Source organism: Fusarium proliferatum (assembly GCF_900067095.1).
Source record: "Fusarium proliferatum ET1 genome assembly, contig: FPRO_scaffold004, whole genome shotgun sequence".
NCBI lineage: Eukaryota > Fungi > Ascomycota > Sordariomycetes > Hypocreales > Nectriaceae > Fusarium > Fusarium proliferatum.
Window position 1 is genome coordinate 2,126,879 of NW_022194793.1, and position 18,078 is coordinate 2,144,956.

General features: G+C 48.4%; 6 protein-coding genes across 6 annotated transcripts; 1 reads left to right on the plus strand and 5 right to left on the minus strand.

The window, feature by feature from the left end:
- Positions 1-1,040: 1,040 nt before the first annotated feature.
- Positions 1,041-4,512, minus strand: FPRO_04863 (uncharacterized protein; the record flags this gene model as incomplete). Its single annotated transcript, XM_031230420.1, has 4 exons — positions 1,041-1,257; positions 1,306-4,174; positions 4,224-4,366; positions 4,421-4,512. 4 exons carry the CDS (start codon positions 4,510-4,512, stop codon positions 1,041-1,043), a joined length of 3,321 nt encoding a protein of 1,106 aa, XP_031080558.1.
- Positions 4,513-5,058: 546 nt separating this feature from the next.
- On the plus strand, positions 5,059-7,383 carry FPRO_04864 (putative cell division control protein nda4; the record flags this gene model as incomplete). The annotated part of the gene is made up of 4 exons (XM_031230421.1): positions 5,059-5,195; positions 5,251-5,377; positions 5,426-6,834; positions 6,891-7,383. The coding sequence occupies 4 exons, from the start codon at positions 5,059-5,061 to the stop codon at positions 7,381-7,383; spliced, it is 2,166 nt and encodes a 721-aa protein (XP_031080559.1).
- A 599-nt stretch (positions 7,384-7,982) lies between these two features.
- Positions 7,983-8,695, minus strand: FPRO_04865 (uncharacterized protein; the record flags this gene model as incomplete). The annotated part of the gene is made up of 3 exons (XM_031230422.1): positions 7,983-7,994; positions 8,267-8,341; positions 8,393-8,695. The coding sequence occupies 3 exons, from the start codon at positions 8,693-8,695 to the stop codon at positions 7,983-7,985; spliced, it is 390 nt and encodes a 129-aa protein (XP_031080560.1).
- A 1,436-nt stretch (positions 8,696-10,131) lies between these two features.
- FPRO_04866 (uncharacterized protein) lies at positions 10,132-12,068 on the minus strand (the record flags this gene model as incomplete). The annotated part of the gene is made up of 4 exons (XM_031230423.1): positions 10,132-10,505; positions 10,560-11,240; positions 11,311-11,550; positions 11,633-12,068. 4 exons carry the CDS (start codon positions 12,066-12,068, stop codon positions 10,132-10,134), a joined length of 1,731 nt encoding a protein of 576 aa, XP_031080561.1.
- A 1,353-nt stretch (positions 12,069-13,421) lies between these two features.
- On the minus strand, positions 13,422-15,300 carry FPRO_04867 (uncharacterized protein; the record flags this gene model as incomplete). The annotated part of the gene is made up of 2 exons (XM_031230424.1): positions 13,422-15,041; positions 15,100-15,300. The coding sequence occupies 2 exons, from the start codon at positions 15,298-15,300 to the stop codon at positions 13,422-13,424; spliced, it is 1,821 nt and encodes a 606-aa protein (XP_031080562.1).
- Positions 15,301-16,044: 744 nt separating this feature from the next.
- On the minus strand, positions 16,045-17,704 carry FPRO_04868 (uncharacterized protein; the record flags this gene model as incomplete). Its single annotated transcript, XM_031230425.1, has 2 exons — positions 16,045-17,266; positions 17,358-17,704. 2 exons carry the CDS (start codon positions 17,702-17,704, stop codon positions 16,045-16,047), a joined length of 1,569 nt encoding a protein of 522 aa, XP_031080563.1.
- Positions 17,705-18,078: the final 374 nt, after the last annotated feature.

The following is an 18,078-nucleotide window of genomic DNA, read 5'->3' on the forward strand; positions in this document are numbered from 1 at the left end:
TGGGCAATAAGGCTTGAATTAAAGGGGCAATGGTAAAAGATGAGGTTGCGCTGCTTAATGTTTCTTCTTAGGAAAGCAAACAGGAAATAGCCACTACTGAATTGAGTTTTGACTGATCGCGTTGCTGTTGATCACCCTGATTGTATGTAGATCATGTACCCCTGCGAAGTATGATTATCCCAACATTGAACCCGCGCTTCAGCCAAAACCGGACAGACCCGGTCGCGGGAGTGTCAACTATTGTTTCCGCCTGTGCTTGTGCGACTTCGGGAGACTTCTGTCCAACAAACATGTGAGTCGCATATAAAAGCTCAGACTGTACGGATAGACCTGTTTGGTCTGTGCCTTCAGGGATTGGCTTTATTGATGTGCACAAGGGATAATGGTACAAGGGAATTGTCACTGGCAAGAAAATCTCAGATTGACCTGGCTTTGAGAATGGAAAAAGAAAAAAAGAACTGACTTTTCAACTTGTAAAGGGAAGCTAAGCATTTACCATCAGATGTAGTGAACGTTAAGAGGCCAGCTTCTACGTCACAAAGAGGTAGCGTTGCGCCATTGAGGGCCCTGCCGAGATCTCGGAAACCCGAGCAAGCGGTTCTCGCCAAGTCTTGACAGCTTCCTCCCGTCGGGAATTCAAGCCTAGTTGCTTACGAGAAGACAGGTATTTGGATGGGGCTTGAGACACTGGAATGCAGTTCGCTTGGAATGCGGGTTGCGGGAAAAAAAAAGGGAAGCTTGACGCCAGGCTCGAGTCGAGAACTACCAATCTAGCTAGCTTACACAATACTATAACTCGGAACTATAACAGCTCTCAACTGTGAGAGCGTATCTGTGGTGTGGTGTGAACTCGACGTCAGGCGAATCTTTCACATTAACTCATTGTCTACATCTCCGCCTATCGAAGGCGAGTCGGGATTGAGTGAACGTCAGCAATGCAACTGCTGGTGCTTGTTCTGCAAGGAGGCACTTCGTGCAACCAGACTCCTCTCGATCATTCGCCCGAAAGAAAGGTGCTATTAGTTGAGTTGTCATAATATCTACTTCTCTTCCTTCTCCGCCGTGGATTCCGATGCAGGAACCGCCTCACTCTCCTTGGATTCTTCATCTCTTTTTTCATCTGCGGGCGTTTCTGTTACCTGCTCCACTGCCTTGACCTGCTTAGACTTAATGATCTTTTGCAGATACTCGCCCGTTTCCCCAAAGCCATCCAGTTTTCCGAGTTTTGTCGTGAGGAATTCAATGTCGTTGTTCATACTGGAGATGGTCAGTTGAACTGCCTAGTTAAAACTCAACAGAACGTACCTTTTCAGGCCAGTTTCAGTCTTGGGATCTGCTTCTCTAAAACTTGACCCAAGCTGATCCCTGTAACTAGCAAACACAGGAAGCATGATCATCTGGATTGATGTCTCGGGGAGGTGCTTCGTTAGGACACGATGCAGAGTAGTTGTCTCCTTCGCCAATGTTTCCATGTATGAATGGACGCCCTTGTCTCCATCTGCTTCCCAGTCGATCGTCTTCATCGTCCGTGAGTGAATGGCAGCGCGGCCGCCCATGATCTCAACCAGTTTCTGGTAGATACTATCTTGATGCTCTTGCAGTAGTCGTCTAATCTTGTCGAACTCACCCATGAGATTTGATACGCTCGCTCCGGATCCAGCGTGACGTCGCACAAATTCCCTAACATGCGGTATCAAAGTTGCTGTGAATGAGAGCGCCTGGGAGGCCAAGGCCAAATGCTTGGTGGTGATGTTCTTTAGCCCAGCTGACCGCGTTGCCCCGGCACCAAGAATTAGCTGGGTGCATCTCGAGTTGAAGAGCTGAAGATACGCGATCAATGAGGTCGCAATATCAACAGTCATAGACGGTATACCACTGATCAGATGAGAGAACTTGGCGATTCCATCTAAACATAGAATGGCTGACTTTGGTAACATGAACGTCTCTGAATCGATTGTAGCAGTCCTGGTCTTTTCCTTGCCGGTTCCGTTTGTTTCGATTGCATCGTCCTCATTGACAGGCTCTAATTCCGAACTAGGTACCCAAATCTTGGTACTGTCTGTCCACTCATGAGGATCATGCGTGCTGCTGCCCAGGATGGTATTAAGCAACTCGGTGTTCTTCTCGGTAAAGTCTTTGGCATTCCACTGATCAGATTCCATACCCTGAGCGAGCTTCTGCATTTCAGCATCGCGATTCCGTTGCACGAAGTCCTTAATGTGTCCATTAACCACATTCTTGAGTGACGTGCCGCTTCGGCCAGAGATCGACTCGCATTCGGTGGCAAAATAGAGGTTGAGTGTAAAGTACCGGAGGAAGAGGGTCAATGGCAACTGTGCAGTCTGCTCTGCTCGAACCTTTAAGACCTTGACGATTTTCTCGATTGCCACGTCGACAGCTTGGCCAAGGAGATTAGTAACGTCAAGGCTCTTATGGAGCTCCTCCTGAACCTCGATTGTTGCACTGTTCATAGGATTGCTTGGGAATCTATCTGGCCTCGGACTGGATATTGGTGATCTGACTGTGGGGGACATCAACCCTTCTCCTTGTGGGCTCTCAGTGAGGGAGCTGGTAATCTCCAACAAGACCTTGACTTGTGTCGTAAGTCTCCTGAGTGTCTCTGTGACTCCAATGTAGATCTTGATCAGAAGGTCCTCACCATCCTCAGGATCCAAAGAGCGAAGATTCCGTGCCAAAATGGAAGACTTCTCCTGGTTTGACAGATGACGGCCACCACTTGCAGTAGAGACTGACATCATCGACTCATTGTCATCATCTGTAGAACTGGGCAAGGGGCGTCTGATCAAGTTTCGGATTTCACGCAAGACAGACTCTCGGTAAGCAACAGTCGCTTCGGCGATATGTTTTGCTCGATGCAGACCAATCATATTAGGCAGCAGCTCGGTCTTCAACTCATCGGTATTTGTGAGATAGGTTGGAAAGACTGAAGGAGACCTAGCATGGCTACCTTTGGATCGACTAGCTGCGTTGCTCCACCTGAGAAGAATCTCTTGGGATGACACAGATTCGACGTGTCGTCGTAGATCACGTATTAGAATATTCTGAAAGTTGGTTTCGTATGCCTTTCCTATGCGAGACCGCAAAGCTGTTAGATCCGCGTGGATGCCCTGTAAAGCTGAAGCTGAACGCAGGTCCCGCAACTGAATCTCAGGTTCATTTGCAGTAGTAGCGTCCCTTTCGCCTGCGATAAGCTTTTCAAGAGAGTCGATATTCGCCAGTGCCTTATCGACTTCCCCTTCGTCCACTAGCGTCTCACAGTTTGCAAGGCCATCCGCAATCTGCCTCAGCTGAAGCACAGCATCGTTGAGTTGACGTAGATTTTCTTGGCGCCTTCGCTGGTAGACAACATGGAGGCCTCTGGTTGCAATTTCTTCATCCAGAGCTTTCAGCTCTTTTCTGAGTGTCTTAATTCTCCCCACGGATTCCGCGGCCTCTGAGTGGAGTTCCTTCAACGATCCCAGGGCAGTAAAAAACGTTGTTGATGCGGCGGAGATGGAATTGATTAGATGAACCTCGATAGTGTCCATGTACCAAGACAACTTCTCTTGCAAAATTGCATTGGTTGCAAGAGCCTTCCTTGGCGCGGCAGCGCTTCCGTTGAGTGAGCTTTGCCCATCATTGGCGTTGGCGGGTCGGATAACCTCGGATCGTTCGCTCACAATGTCAAAAGTTCGGGGGTTCTCGAGATGGAATTCATCGTCAAAGTACACAGTCGGGATCGTTGATAGAGGAGGGGGTCCATGCGTGGACCTTCGAATGAAGCCAGCACTTTGTCTTCTCACAGGGCTGTGACCATCATTCGAGTTCATCGAAGAAAGTGATGCAGTCGAGCCTTTCCGAGTTGGACGAGGTTTAGGCCCCGGCCGTAAGTATCCATCACCACTCGATTCGGTCGTGGTATCTTGCCGGCCAGTGCGCTGCTCTTTGTTGACATCCTCGTCGCTATCTTTCAAGCGCTGAAGCTGTTCGTATAGGCTTCCGATCTGTGACAAATAGGGTTTGAATTCCTCAGCGTCGACCTTTGTGATGTTTGTCAACGTTACTGGGGGGATATCCCGAGCCGTCGGGGGTTTATGTGCGGTTGAGGCCGGTGCTGAGGTGTGAGGCTGAAGACCAGTTCGTACAATTGGGGGTTGAAGAAGGGTTGAGATGGCTTCAAGAGATTAGCTTTACGATGGAAAGATCCGTGAAGTAAAACCAACCATTTTGACTTGACTCGTATACTGAAGCTGCTAAATTACTGGGAGCACTGTCAAGAATACCTCCTACTGAATGAATGGAGCTCGCTGTAGAGCCACGTCGTGATGACGGGTAGGGATGCATTTGAGCATGTCTGTGGCTGTTGCTGCGACCAAGTTAGTCCCGTTTGTTGGTATATAATAGAGGCACATAAGACTACCTATGAAAGGGAAGCTCCCCGCGACCTATAGGCGACAATGCCGCAAGGTTGTCCGCAGACTTGGTAGCGTTGGGAGAGCTGGGAGAGAACATGATCAATGGAGATCCGGATAAGCAAGGACAGCTTCAGAGGTGAACGTGGGATGTAGATTAGTAGGGTATCATCGCTCAAAGGATTGCAAACAAAATGTGCACCGTCAAATGTATATGATAGCTAAGATGTGAAAGGACAATTAAGTGAAGAGAAATAAAGGGAGGATCGGAATCAAGAATGCGCCATCATCACCAAAAATGGTCTTGAATATTACCTTCAGTACCTCGCCGTCTAGACACCTTGTAAGTTACGCAACCTGCCCCCCCTAAACCGATTATTGCCTTGGCGTTGGCACGTGATGATAAGCGCTGAGCTTCTGATAACTGTCCCTTTAGGTAGAGCTGCAACCACTATACACACGCGTCGCGTCTCCAGGGACTTCGCGTTTTCGCGTAAATTGACCTAAGGTTACCCTTCCAACTTGCGGAGCAAAGCCCCTCCATCGATCCACAAACAAGATCTCCAAACTCCCTGGTCAACTTTTGGGCTTGCAACGAAAAGAAAGGAGTGATTCACCAGATTATTCAAAATCACGCAGATACACAATGGACCGCGGATCAATCTACTCGGCTCACGTCTATGAGCCGAGCTACGCTGAAAATGGCGATACTCGAATGCAGCTCCAGACACAGCTTGAAACATTCATCCTTGATTTTCGACTGGATAACAACTTCGTCTACAGGTTTGCCCCCAAATATCTAGCTTTTCGACAGTTCTTCATAATAACGGTGCTGTAGAGATCAACTCCGAGAGAATGCCCTTCTCAAGAGATACTTCTGTGATGTCAACATCAACGACTTGATCAGCTTTAACGAAGAGCTCGCCCACCGATTGACATCTGAGCCAGCAGAGATTATCCCTCTGGTAGGGGCCACACAGCGCGCAACATACAAATCTCTAACAATTCAATAGTTTGAAAATGCATTAAAAAAATGCACACACCGTATCGTCTTCCCCCATGAGCCCAAGGCCGAGATCCCTGATCACCAACTTCTCCTTCACTCGAATGCCGACGACGTTTCGATCCGTAACCTCGATTCCGTGACCATTGCGCGACTGGTGCGAGTCCCGGGTATTGTCATCGGCGCCTCTGTTATGTCATCTAAGGCGACAGGACTCCATATCCAATGCCGCAACTGCGGACACACACAAAACATCCCTGTCCTAGGTGGCTTCACAGGTGTCACTTTGCCTAGACAATGTGCTCGTAGCCGAGTTCCCAATGACCCAACTCCAAAGTGTCCTTTAGATCCCTACTTTGTTGTTCACGAAAAGTCTGGCTTTGTTGATCAACAGATCATCAAGCTCCAAGAGGCACCCGACCAAGTCCCTGTCGGAGAACTGCCTCGACACGTTCTCATCTCAGCTGACAGATACCTCACAAATAGGGTGGTTCCCGGATCGAGATGTACTGTTATGGGCATCTTCTCGATCTACCAAAACAAGGCTTCCAAGAATTCTTCCAATGGTGGTGCTGTAGCCATCCGTACCCCTTATCTCAGAGCGGTTGGAATCCAGACAGATATCGATCAAGCAGCCAAGGGAAATGCGACTTTCTCAGAGGAAGAGGAGCAAGAATTTCTGGAGCTCAGCAGACGGCCCGATATATACAACGTGATGGCCGACTGCATTGCGCCCTCTATTTACGGTAACCGCAATATCAAGAAGGCAATTCTTTGTTTGCTGTTAGGTGGCTCGAAGAAAATTCTTCCCGATGGAATGAAATTAAGAGGCGACATCAACGTGTTGCTTCTTGGCGACCCCGGTACAGCCAAGTCACAGCTTCTGAAATTTGTCGAGAAAGCGGCTCCTATCTCTATCTACACCTCGGGAAAGGGCTCCTCCGCTGCAGGTCTGACAGCATCTGTTCAACGTGATCAATCTACTCGGGAATTCTATCTCGAGGGTGGTGCCATGGTTCTGGCTGACGGAGGAGTTGTGTGTATTGATGAATTTGACAAGATGAGAGACGAAGATCGCGTTGCAATTCATGAGGCTATGGAACAGCAGACTATCTCTATCGCAAAGGCGGGTATCACCACTATTCTGAATGCGCGAACATCGGTCTTGGCTGCTGCCAATCCTATCTTTGGTCGGTATGATGATATGAAGACTCCTGGAGAAAACATCGACTTTCAGACTACTATTCTGTCACGTTTTGATATGATTTTCATTGTCAAGGATGACCATAGCCGCGAGAAGGATGAGACCATGGCCAAGCACGTTCTCAGTATCCAGATGAATGGTAGAGGCGCCGACGACATGACTGAAACTGAAATTCCCATTGACAAGATGCGACGATACATCACCTACTGCAAGACGTGAGTTGCAATTCCAACTTTGACAATCTTATTTTGTTTATACTAATACCTGGCAGACGTTGCGCACCCAGGTTGAGTTCCGAGGCTGCTGAAAAGCTTTCTTCTCACTTCGTCTCCATCCGACGCCAGGTTCATGCTGCTGAGATGGAAGCAAACACACGTTCCTCTATTCCCATCACAGTCCGCCAACTCGAGGCTATTGTCCGTATCACCGAGTCTCTTGCTAAGCTTACCCTTTCACCCATCGCCACCGAAGTACATGTCGATGAGGCCATTCGACTGTTCCTGTGCTCTACAATGGATGCCGTCAACCAGGGCAGCAATCAGGGGAGTCGCGAGTTGAACGATGAAGTTAACCGCCTTGAGACGGAGCTCAAACGTCGCCTGCCTATCGGCTGGAGTACTAGCCTATCTACACTCAGGAGGGAAATGGTCGAAGGCAAAGGATACAGTGAACAAGCGTTGAACCGAGCATTGATGGTTCTTCAACGGAGAGACACGATCATGTTCAGGAACCAAGGTGCCCAGGTGTATAGGAATGGAGCTTAATGTGGTGACGAATTCAGATAATGTCAAAGGCTTGTTTGTCAATTTCGACAGATGTCTTAGTGTAGACTTTGTTAATGAGTAATGAGGCGAGATCATTATGACTGTTGTATATGACCAACCTAATTAAGATAATCCAGTTTAAGCATATTCCTCGCGAACGCTTTGATTTCCTAACCATGTTATGATATGCCTCGATGAAAAAAAGTCGTGATTCTCTTATTCTTTTTTCAGCATCAGCTGCCGTATGGTTATCTACTCTATCACCCGGGCCGCGGTACATTGTAGGGCCAAGGCCAGGGCGAGTAGGGCGGACGGGGGCAAGGGGAGGATTTAATCCTAAATAATAAACAGACTTAGGCAGCTTAGCATAAGTTTAGGGTAAGTTTAGGATACCTCATATTAAATTATTCTCTTAATACCTGGCGTAATAGTTAAGATTACCTGATAATCCTTATAACTTAATCTTATAATAAGTCCTTAATGTATGGCGGCGGCGCCTAGGAGCCCGAGAAGTTGACCCAAAAGGGCCACGGTTGTTGCTGCTGGGGGGCTGCCTCCGCTGCTGCCAAGCGGGCACGGCAAACACGAGCCTTATGGCCCTATCTTCGGCACTGTAGATTAATGTAAATTAGTATATTATCTTGAAGGAGGAGAGTAAGAGATCAAGAGAGTTAAAAAGCCTGAAAGCAGTGGTCTGATCAACAGGTGAAGGAGATTTGACGTCTTGAGGTGTTGAGGTGTAGGAAACCATAATCACACTGCGCTCAATATGAATATTTCCAAGCAGTTTGCGATAATGAAAGAGATTTTTTACCAAGGGATAGAGCTCAAGCGTATGGATTGTAATCAAGGGAAAAGGCAGTAGGGGAATAAATATACTTACGTAGTTGCAGCGCACATGGCGCCGACCACCACCAGCAGCACCAGCACCACCGACGTTGATCGTATTGTATTGATTCTATATATGTTTGTTAGCATGTAGCTCTCAAGTCTGCAACAAGCTTCTTACGGTCATTATCGACTTGAACGTGTGAATTCGATAGGTGCTTTGTTGGCTTGAATGTGGGATTTCGATAGGTGTTTTGATAATAGGAATATGTGATGCCGATGGATGCTTTGTCGACAAATGTGTGATTTCGATAGGTGCTTTGTCGACTTGAGCGTGTGATGGCTGGCTTGTGGCGGCCAAGCGTTCATAGCGACGCCGCTTTTTGATCCTTGATTCAGAAGATGGAAAGGAAGCTGAGGAGCGGGTTAATACATAAGTGCACGTGATTATTCCAGGCATCCATGAGGCAATATTTTCAGGCATCAGCAGAACGTTTTGGCAAGAGCGACAGCCGGTAGGTGCACTCTACCGAATTTATTATAACGGGCAGTACAGTACATCTATTAAGTTTCGCATTAGCCAAGGGGAATATTTGCTTTAAAGAATGAGCATACCATACATTATCAGCTCAGTATAATTATCACGAATTTATATGTTGGTGTTTTACGTCCTTGAACATTGAGCTTTCTAAGTTTCGGACATTAAATCTTAGTGGTGCAGCTCACAGGGTCTAGCGCCGGAGATGTGGCGCTAGGTAAACAACGCTCATGCAAGGTACCAACTCTTAATGCACCCAGGGGTGTTACTGTAAGGCATGATATGCACTACCTCAGTCAATCCATTACCCTTGCTCAACTGAGCCCAACAAGCCACTGAAATTATGTACCAAAGCCATCACAGAGCCCTTATCCCTCATGATTGAACTGGTGATGGTTTCTCAAGCAGAGGATGCCATCGCCCCCGACATGGGTACTCTCAACCCTCGTCAGAGTCCACAGCCCAACGCCACTGGAAGGATCACAGCGTTTGAGATAGGCGTGCCTCGGGGAGCACAAAAACACCGGACCTTAATATAGGATGTCAAAATAAACTCAGCAAAATGTATACTAAGGTTAGTAAAGGTGCCTTAAACCTAGATAATAAAGATATCCTAAATTTATGCAAATTTACCTAAGTCTTTTTGCCATTTAGGATCAAGGTCCTGAGTTTTCTTTCCTCCCCTAGGCGTGACAACAGGGATTTGCACGATCAATATCCTGCAGATGGTGAAGACCATGGTCAACTCGGTATGCCGCATCAAACTTGTCGTGGGACTGTATTATGAGGATCATGAGGTGATCTTAGTCATTGAGCCACGTGTTGAGGGAATGGCCCAAACGTGGAAACCGGTGTGCCACCCTGAGATGCCCAGGTGTTCAAAGAAGAAGATCTGCTCAACAATGGCTTGCCCAGGTCTTGCTACGCTGGTCGCACACTGGTCGATCTAATTATCCGAATTATGTTTGAAGAGAAAACACGAATCTAACAGAACTGACAGAGGCGCAACGAAAGAGGAGGGGGCCCATAACAATTCAGATCTTGGTTTGAACAGAACCCAGCCATGGCAACCTAAGGTACGAGGTTTGATTCAATAACGTTTTTACCATTATTCCTGCTCTGTGCTACTACTAGAATGCATTTGTACTCATCGTGCAGTTGGACCAGACAAGACTTTTTGCCCCTGTATCGACTACATTGGAACCAAACCCACATCTATGCCAACACCCACTACGGATAGAGAAATTCAGATCTTACCAACCTTGATGCTGCTCTCTAAAGGTTGATGCTAAGGCCCAGATACCTGTCCCGTGAAACTTCCATATATGCTTAATTTGCATTACACATTTGAGAAAAGGAGCTGAGGAGTACTGGTGAGTGCCTCATTGAATAGACTTGCTTGTGCGAGTCTTTGTTAAGCTGCGGCGAAGAGCGTTGCTCGCCCGTCGCTCCAACTCGGCCTCATGAACCTCCTCAGCGGCCTGATCCTCCGTGATCACCTCGTGCTTGGTGCGCATCTTTTGAAGGACGTTGGCAGCCTCTGCAGCGTACTCGCACTTCATACGGATAGTTTCCCCGTATTTGTAGAACAAGAACGGGAATGGGATACAAGCAACAGCCAGGAAGGCAGGAACAGAACTGGCCCAATGAATGCCAAGGTTTTTATACATATATGTCGTGAAGAGGGGAAAGGCAGCGCCAAAGAGGGAACGCAGGACTGAGTTGGAAGCTAGGACTGAGGCACTGAAGATGACGTCTTCCATTGAGAATTAGCCGGATGATATAATAAGGATTGCTGTGACAAACTTACATGAATCTATGAGGTAGTTCAGAAGTGACAGAAAAACAGAAACTAAGCCGCAAGCGAAGAATGCTGAGCCTATGATAGACACAATCCAATGCACATCTTTGCCGTTGGTCCAGGCAAACCAGAAGAGGCCGGCTGGAATAAGTATTGAGCCAGCCAGCGAAGGGGGCAGCCTAGCTTCAGGAGGTGCATGGCCGCCGGCAGCTTCGGCAGCTCGGGCGTATCTTTTATTGTCCAAGATAGTCCCAGTAACTGCAAATAGCATTCCCACAGCGATGCCAGTGAAAGCAAGTCCTCCGATTCCTGGACTCCATCCGCGACCCTGCTGAAAGACAATTGGGAAGGCAGCAAAGCAGAGGTATAGTGTTCCGTAGATGATGGCCATGTACAGCGAGGTTAGAAGAACAATGGGTTCTTTGATTAGCAGGACCCAGGGACGAAGTATCCCAGTCTTGAACTGTGTGGCAATAGTAGTGCGAGGACGACCAACATCCGTCTTGGAGATATAAACCTTCCCACTCCTTTTGGAAAGGACAGCTGCTCGGCGACGCAAGAGATAGGGGCCATAGGTCTCAGGTATCACCAGTGAGTTAACAATCCACACCACACCGGTGAAAATTGAGGTCATCCCCATCACCCAGCGCCAGCCTTCGCTCTCGCCGAGAAACCCGCCAGCAATGGGGCCTGTTGTGGAATACTCAGCGTCTTCTTCGCGATATCAAGAGTGTCGAACTCTGTGTAGGGGTTGGCCTACCAAGGGTAGGGCCCAGGAAAGGGGCCATGGCAAAGAGAGCTGTAGCGAGCCCTCGATCTCGTGCTTCAAACATGTCAGCAATAACACCGCCCGCGTTGGACAATGGCGATGATCCAAAAGAACCAGCAAAGAAACGAAGTACTATCAAGGCCGCCATGGTAGGAGCACCTGCGGCACCTGCGTTGAACGCAGTCAAAGCCATGAAAGAGACAAAGAATGGAATCTGTCGACCATAGAGCTCTGAAATATCTGTTAGTCAGTCACATACCAAGAAGAACTTCTTTGCCTTAGCAACGGGCTCCCTGGGTTTGGATAGTCTAACCAGATAGGGGTGCCCAAATCAAAGGTCCTAGGGCGAAACCGACGACGAACATAGAAACACCAAGTATGGCAACTTCAGTTGAGACATGGAAGTGCATCAAGATGGAGGAAAGGCCGCCAGAGTATGCCGTACTGGTGAAGGTAACGGCCAACGTTGCTATGGCCTGCAAGATCGTAATAAGCCACTTCTTTGACCGTGAGAAGTTCAATGCATTTCGACTGTCGTTCGGGAGGAACTCAACAAGATATGGTGAGTCTGATGTTCCATGACCAGGGTAGTCGTAGTTAAGAACAGCGTCAGTAAGGCCGACTTGGTCAAGAATTAGATTGAAGTGTGAGGTCTTGGCATTTATCTGCTGTGACTCGACGTCGGTTGTATTGGCCGTTGTTGAAGAAGCTGAAGAAGCAGGAGGCTGCAACTGTGTAGCGGCCACCATGATGGCGATATGTATTCCAGTCTTACAACTGTGTGGTGCCTCTCAGGGAAGAATATAGACGGAAGTCTCAAGTCGAGCAAAGTTCAATATAAACAGCCGTGTGTTATTTGAGTGTACACCTCAGGTCGGTATATTAACATCTGATCTCGCAGATCAAGGGCTAGAATAAGAGCAGCTAAGAACGGCACATGCCAAGGTATTATACCCATCTCATATTGATCTTAGTATTGTCTGGTCCCTGGTCAGATTCACGGCCCGTTTTGTAGCAGGGAGCCGATTGGAGCGTACAAACTGTTATCCTAGGTGACACGGATCGGCATATGCTCTATCAGTTGTTTATAGGCACGAAGCATGTAGCAAACACCAATGAATGCCACACAAGGGTGCGGGATAGAAACCATCAAGGCTTCCAATCAGCCGAAATCCGTTTGATTCCCGTCCCCAAGCTCATTTTCCCCGTGGCTACACTCGCTCATCTAACATACAGTGTTGTCGAGCAGTTGGAGCAACCTTGAGCTGAGGATAAATCGGGGTTGCATAGGACAACCGACAATGTGGTTCCCTTCCAGCGCTTCTGATCGCCTATAGATTATGTCGGCGATGGTACTCTATCAAACACGTCTCGACTCCGTCTGGAAATATCAGGCTGACTCCGATGCACACATAGAGGCTATCAATCGTAGATGAATGAAGCCGAACCCCGCCGACCTTATCTGACTAATGTCAAGCATTTAAGTTTTGCTAAAAATGTCATCGGCAATCGGCATCCTCAACATCCGTTTTGTTGTACGCGATTCGGTTTCGAACGAGCTGGCATATTCTTTCGAGCCCATTATGTTATTCTGATCAATGTGACGGAAACTCAATTCGATGCCTGTCCCCAACGATCCCGTTTGACAGCTTCTCGAACTGTTACGCTTAATAAATCCAACGTGGCTCCGTATTGATTTCAGTCCATCAGATCAAGTCGAGATGTATTTGATACTTTTTATTTGTTCACCGAATGGCGGCAGATTGCGGCCGCGATGTGATGGTTGCAACATGGTGACCTACTAAGCTCTTGATATAAAACACAGAAAGTGGACGGGGTTCGGATCCATTCGGATAACCGCCTACCGATCAAGATGAAAAGTTGTGGAGGCATATTAATCACGTAAGATGGTAGGAATCACCCAATACCAGGCGGTCTTTCGTCTTTTGAGTTATACTCCTATTCTTTCATCCTTGATTGAGGAGGCCAGTTTCAATTTGCTGAGAGCCGTTTGTCGTTATGGATTTGATCTCAGTGGCCCGTGATATGACGTCTTGTCATCTGCCGAAAGAAATGCCCTGCACTCTTTCCGGGCTGCCAATTTAATCGTCAAGGCCTCCCCACTCATCATCTTCGTCTGTGGAAGTTCCTTGACGTGCGTCGAACGCGATCTGACGAGCATTGAGATCATGTGCCGCAGTACTGCTAGTACTATCGCTTTCGGAATCCTCATCTTCCTCCTGATCCTCTTCCGTATCCTCTTCCTCTTCCTTTCTATCGCCACTCTTATCATCTCTTTCCGTTAAAGAGACATGCTCACCAGTGGTTTTCAGGGCTGGCATGCCGAACATGTCACGGATGATCACACCGTTATCATCTCGCAGGTAAGGACCTTCGTTGCTGCTAGTCCCGATATTCTGTATATCGGGCCTCACAAAACCAGCCACAAAAAAGCCCATAACACCTTGCCCGTCATCTTTATAAGAGCGAATACAAGCCTCTGCTATGTCTTCATCGCCTCCACAGGCTTCAGAGAGTCCTCGGACGGGCCATTCTCTCAGCCCAGAAACCTGATCTTTCCGCAACAGAATGCGCCAACCCCGTTGCTTCGCAATGTCGGATTCGAGAGCTCTCATGACAACACGCTCGTTTTCTTGCATGTGGATTGAACATGTGGAGTATGTAATTCGTTTTGCTGATGGAAATTTGAAGGCGTGTAACAGAAGTGTCAGTTGAAATGAAGAAAGCGCTTCTAAGCGTGTTTCTAAATCCTTCTCCGACTTGATGGCAGTCTCGTTGCCGTCATCATCTATCATGATCCTATCCTCAGTTGCCTCTGTCTGCTCATGTTTCCTTTTGCGCCCGTTTTGCTTTGATGTCGGACCCTTTCCTGTGCTACTGATACCTTCTGGCAGGTGAAGGTCCGGCATGGAATCTCGTCCAACAATTCCACTCCCTGAGCAACTTGGATCCAGTAGCAAAGCTCCGACTGACTTGTACTTCTCTGCCGTAGGGTCGACTTGTAGGAAGTCTTGTCCAAATCCAATTTTTGTTACAGGCTTCGAACCTGCAATCTTGACCATTTTCTCCAGAGTTTGTGCTCGTCGAGAATCTTTTTCGAATGCATAGATTGTCTGCTCTGGTGTACTGGTTTCTGGTCTATGTTCTTTGAGGATCGCTGCCAAGTGAGTTGTCTTATTGCCAGGAGCAGAGCAAGCGTCGATTAGGTCGCCATCCTCTGCTCTGGGATCTAAAAGATAAGCAGGAAAACAAGAGGCTTTATCTTGTAGAATGATTTTGCCCGCTGTGTACGCCTCGGTTTTTGTGAGATCTGTTCCTGCAGTGATGGCCAAAAGGTTTGGCACATGTGGGTCGATGTATATGAGTCTTCCAGTGTTCGTGACGACCTCCTTGATTGATGTGGCTCTAGAGTACTTGGAGAACGTCGTCTCCAACTGCTCTTCGAGGGTACTCTTCACAGCATTGACACGAACCCAGCGAGGGTAATTCGCTTCTTCGCCGGCGCATTGCCTCTCAACTTGCTCTCTCAAAGCCTCGAGTGTCGGTATCTTTCTCCGAAGCCGTGCGAGCTTGAACTCTGAGCTTATGCGTCCTTTGTGCCTCTCGATTGATGCACGAAGCCCATGGCCTTGTGGAAGAGCAATTCCTTTCTTGGCCAACAAAAGGTCATGTACAAGAAGTAATGACAACGTCGGGGTCAGCTGCGTGCAATACTTAGTATAGGCGTTCCACAGTCTAGCGTAGTGTCGGGCTGCAAACCTTGCGCTCGAGTTTCAGAAGTTCTGATCTCTCAATCACTTCCTTCAGAATGAGGCTCCATTTGCAACTCTCTAACACCAAGGCGTAAACTTGGTTTGGTGCGGATTTAAGATTTTTCTTCTTGAAGACACGCGACTTGAGACTTCCGCCTTCAAATGATGATCCCGCCAGGATCTCTGCTGCCTCATGATACAGAGACATTTTCAATATAGTCTTCAGGGACGAAGAGTCGTGTGGTGATGAAGAAAATGTTAGAGAGAAAGGCTGGTCGTTCGTTCAATTTCTAACCGAACTTTAGCCGACGGCAAAATCATTAGTTGTAAGTGACTACCTAGGTACTGTGCCTGGTGTGCTTTCATCAAGGATTTTCGGAATGCGACTGTACGGAAGTGAAAACACAATCTGGCACAATATTGGCCTAGAACAACTGAAGATATATGGATGCTGTCGTACTATTCCTAACTTCAGAGTCCAAACTCCCAGGCTGACAACAGCTTCTTCACTCGAGCAACATGGTCACTAGTAGGATTGGAAACGGGCGTGGTATGCCGAGGACATTTTGATCACTTTTGTGTGCTACGGTTGGATGCATTTTGCATATGCCCTGGATTCATGACGGGCAAAAGATGTGCGCTCGAGCGCTTTGGCCCCTTGGCAAGCAAGGTATGTCCTCCATAAATGTACATGTGTAGAAGCGAATCATCCAACAACTTTCTTCCTGCCCCTTAATTCCATTCCCTTACACCACGCAACTTGAATCAAAATATCTGTCCATGAAATCGCCAACCTTATATTCTCCGGTCCAAGGAAGCGCAGTGGTCACTGGACCCCTATACAAGATGCTCCGTGGATGCACCATCACAAGAAATGACAGAAAGCTTTCTGCCATCTAGACTGCCATTCAAAGTATGATATTAGCAGATCCAGTTCGCCGGTAAGCAATATTTAGCGGCGGAGGTGGCTACGGCGGCGTAGATGGTTATGTCCACTGCCATGGTGGTGAGCATGTCGTCGAACATGATCTCTCTTGTAGCTAGGAGTGCCAGCCTCGGTCTGGACAGGCACACTGGCTGTCTGTGTGATTGTCACGGTATTCCAGACGGTATGAACCCTGGTCTTGCACTTCTTGGGCTTTTCGGGCTTGTCAAAGATGTCGGTTGGCTTGGGGGCACTGGAGAGAATATCGGTTGCTTGAGCAGCCGCCTCAGGCACAACTGAAGGATTGGAAGGTAGAGTAGGCTTAGGAACAACTGGTTCCTCGTGGACATCAGTGGAACCAGAAGCTGGCTTGGTGTAGCCGGGGAGGTCAGCGGCAGTGGTCTTCTCCCCAGAAGCCGGCTTGCTGGCAGAAGGTTGGGCAGAGGGCTTGCTGGGGCTAGTCTCACTGTCGCCGCCGGAGGGCATTGAAGGGACCTTATCGCCATAAGAAAATCCACTCAAGGGGTTGTTTCCAGGAAGTTTGCTCAAAGTACCAGTAATCTTTTCGTCGACCTCGGACTCAATGGTGCAGTCGCCTTTGTTGAGGCCATAAGTCAGGCCTGGGCAGTGGTCCATACCCTCGGTACCAGCGTTACAGGTGTCAATGATATGCTGGAGGAGGTCTTCGTCCCAACCGGCCATGAAGTCGGCATGGCTGCTGTATCCAGTAACATCGCCATTGGAGAAGACGAAGGGCTGCTTGCCCTCACCCTCAGTCCAGCGGCCAGTAAATTTGTCGGTACGCCAGTAAGCCTCGTAGAAAAGGTGAGGAACGTGAATCCAACCCTTGGGGCAGTCGAGATAACCGTCATTGTCCTCGGGGTAGGCCATGTTGTTCTTGAAGTCGGTGAGGCCAGCCTCGGGGTTATAACATGAGGGGAAGTGGACATCAGCTCGGAGGGGAGAATATTTGCCATCACAAGTTCGATCAGGGAACCCGACACCTTCACCCTTGTTGACAGGATCACCTACACCAGCCATCTTGCCATCAGACTTGGCATCCCAAGATGGGAGCGTGTAATCGTTGTTCAGGCGGGGGCAAGTCATTCTGGCAGGATTGACGGGACCTTTTGAAGGGTCAAGGTTGGGCTTGCTGCCGGCCTTGGGCATGGTACGGGTCATAGCATCACCAGCAACGATCTGGAGACCAACAGGGAAAGGCTTGATATCATCGTGTGTCTTCTCGAAGCTGTTCCTTGTCAGTAATATGCGCATGACAATACGATAATTGGGGAAGTGAAGGGCTCGAGTGGCGCAATGAGACAAGGCAGTGCTCTTACAAGTAGTAGGCATTGAAGTAGTCGAACTCGACATCTTCAAACTCTCCAGATTTGGGGTCATGGAAGTAAAGAGTGGGAAACCAGTAGTTACTGTTGTCGCCCTTGACAAGCGCATTGCTGCACTTTGACTTCTGCAGATCCTTTCCGGTCGCCTTGGTGCTGAAGCCACTGCCGCCCATGATGTGGTGGACATGAGTGGAGGTCTGGCCAGGGAAAAGAATGGGATCCATACGACCTCTAGTGAGCTGATCGTTGGTGAAGCGCAAGACGGCGAAGGTACCCGTCTCGTGAGCAGCAGAAGCGGCGCCGGCGAGGACCGCAGCGGCGGTAGCGAAAGCGGACTTCATGATGATTGACAATGACAAATGGTGTTTAAAAGTATCGAGCTAAATGGTTTAACCGCACGGAAGGATTTTCGACGGCGGAGTAGGAAAAGATGTAAATGCTAGCGTTGAGATCTCTGGGATTCTGGGCGCTGAGAATGAAACCTGCTTCTTCTTCAAGAGGAAGCAGACAAGTGTAAGGCGGGGGGGCACGAAGGTGATACCGGAGCACCTGTGAGAAGAAAGAATGTTTCGCAACCGTCCAGTCACTATGTTGAGTGCAAGTGAATCAGAGACGATGGATAGATCGTGGTGGTTGACACAGTGAAAAGGAGGGTAACAAGCAGTTCAGAGAAAAGAAAGGTCTGAAGCTGCTCTGAAGAATGAATGAGTGAGTG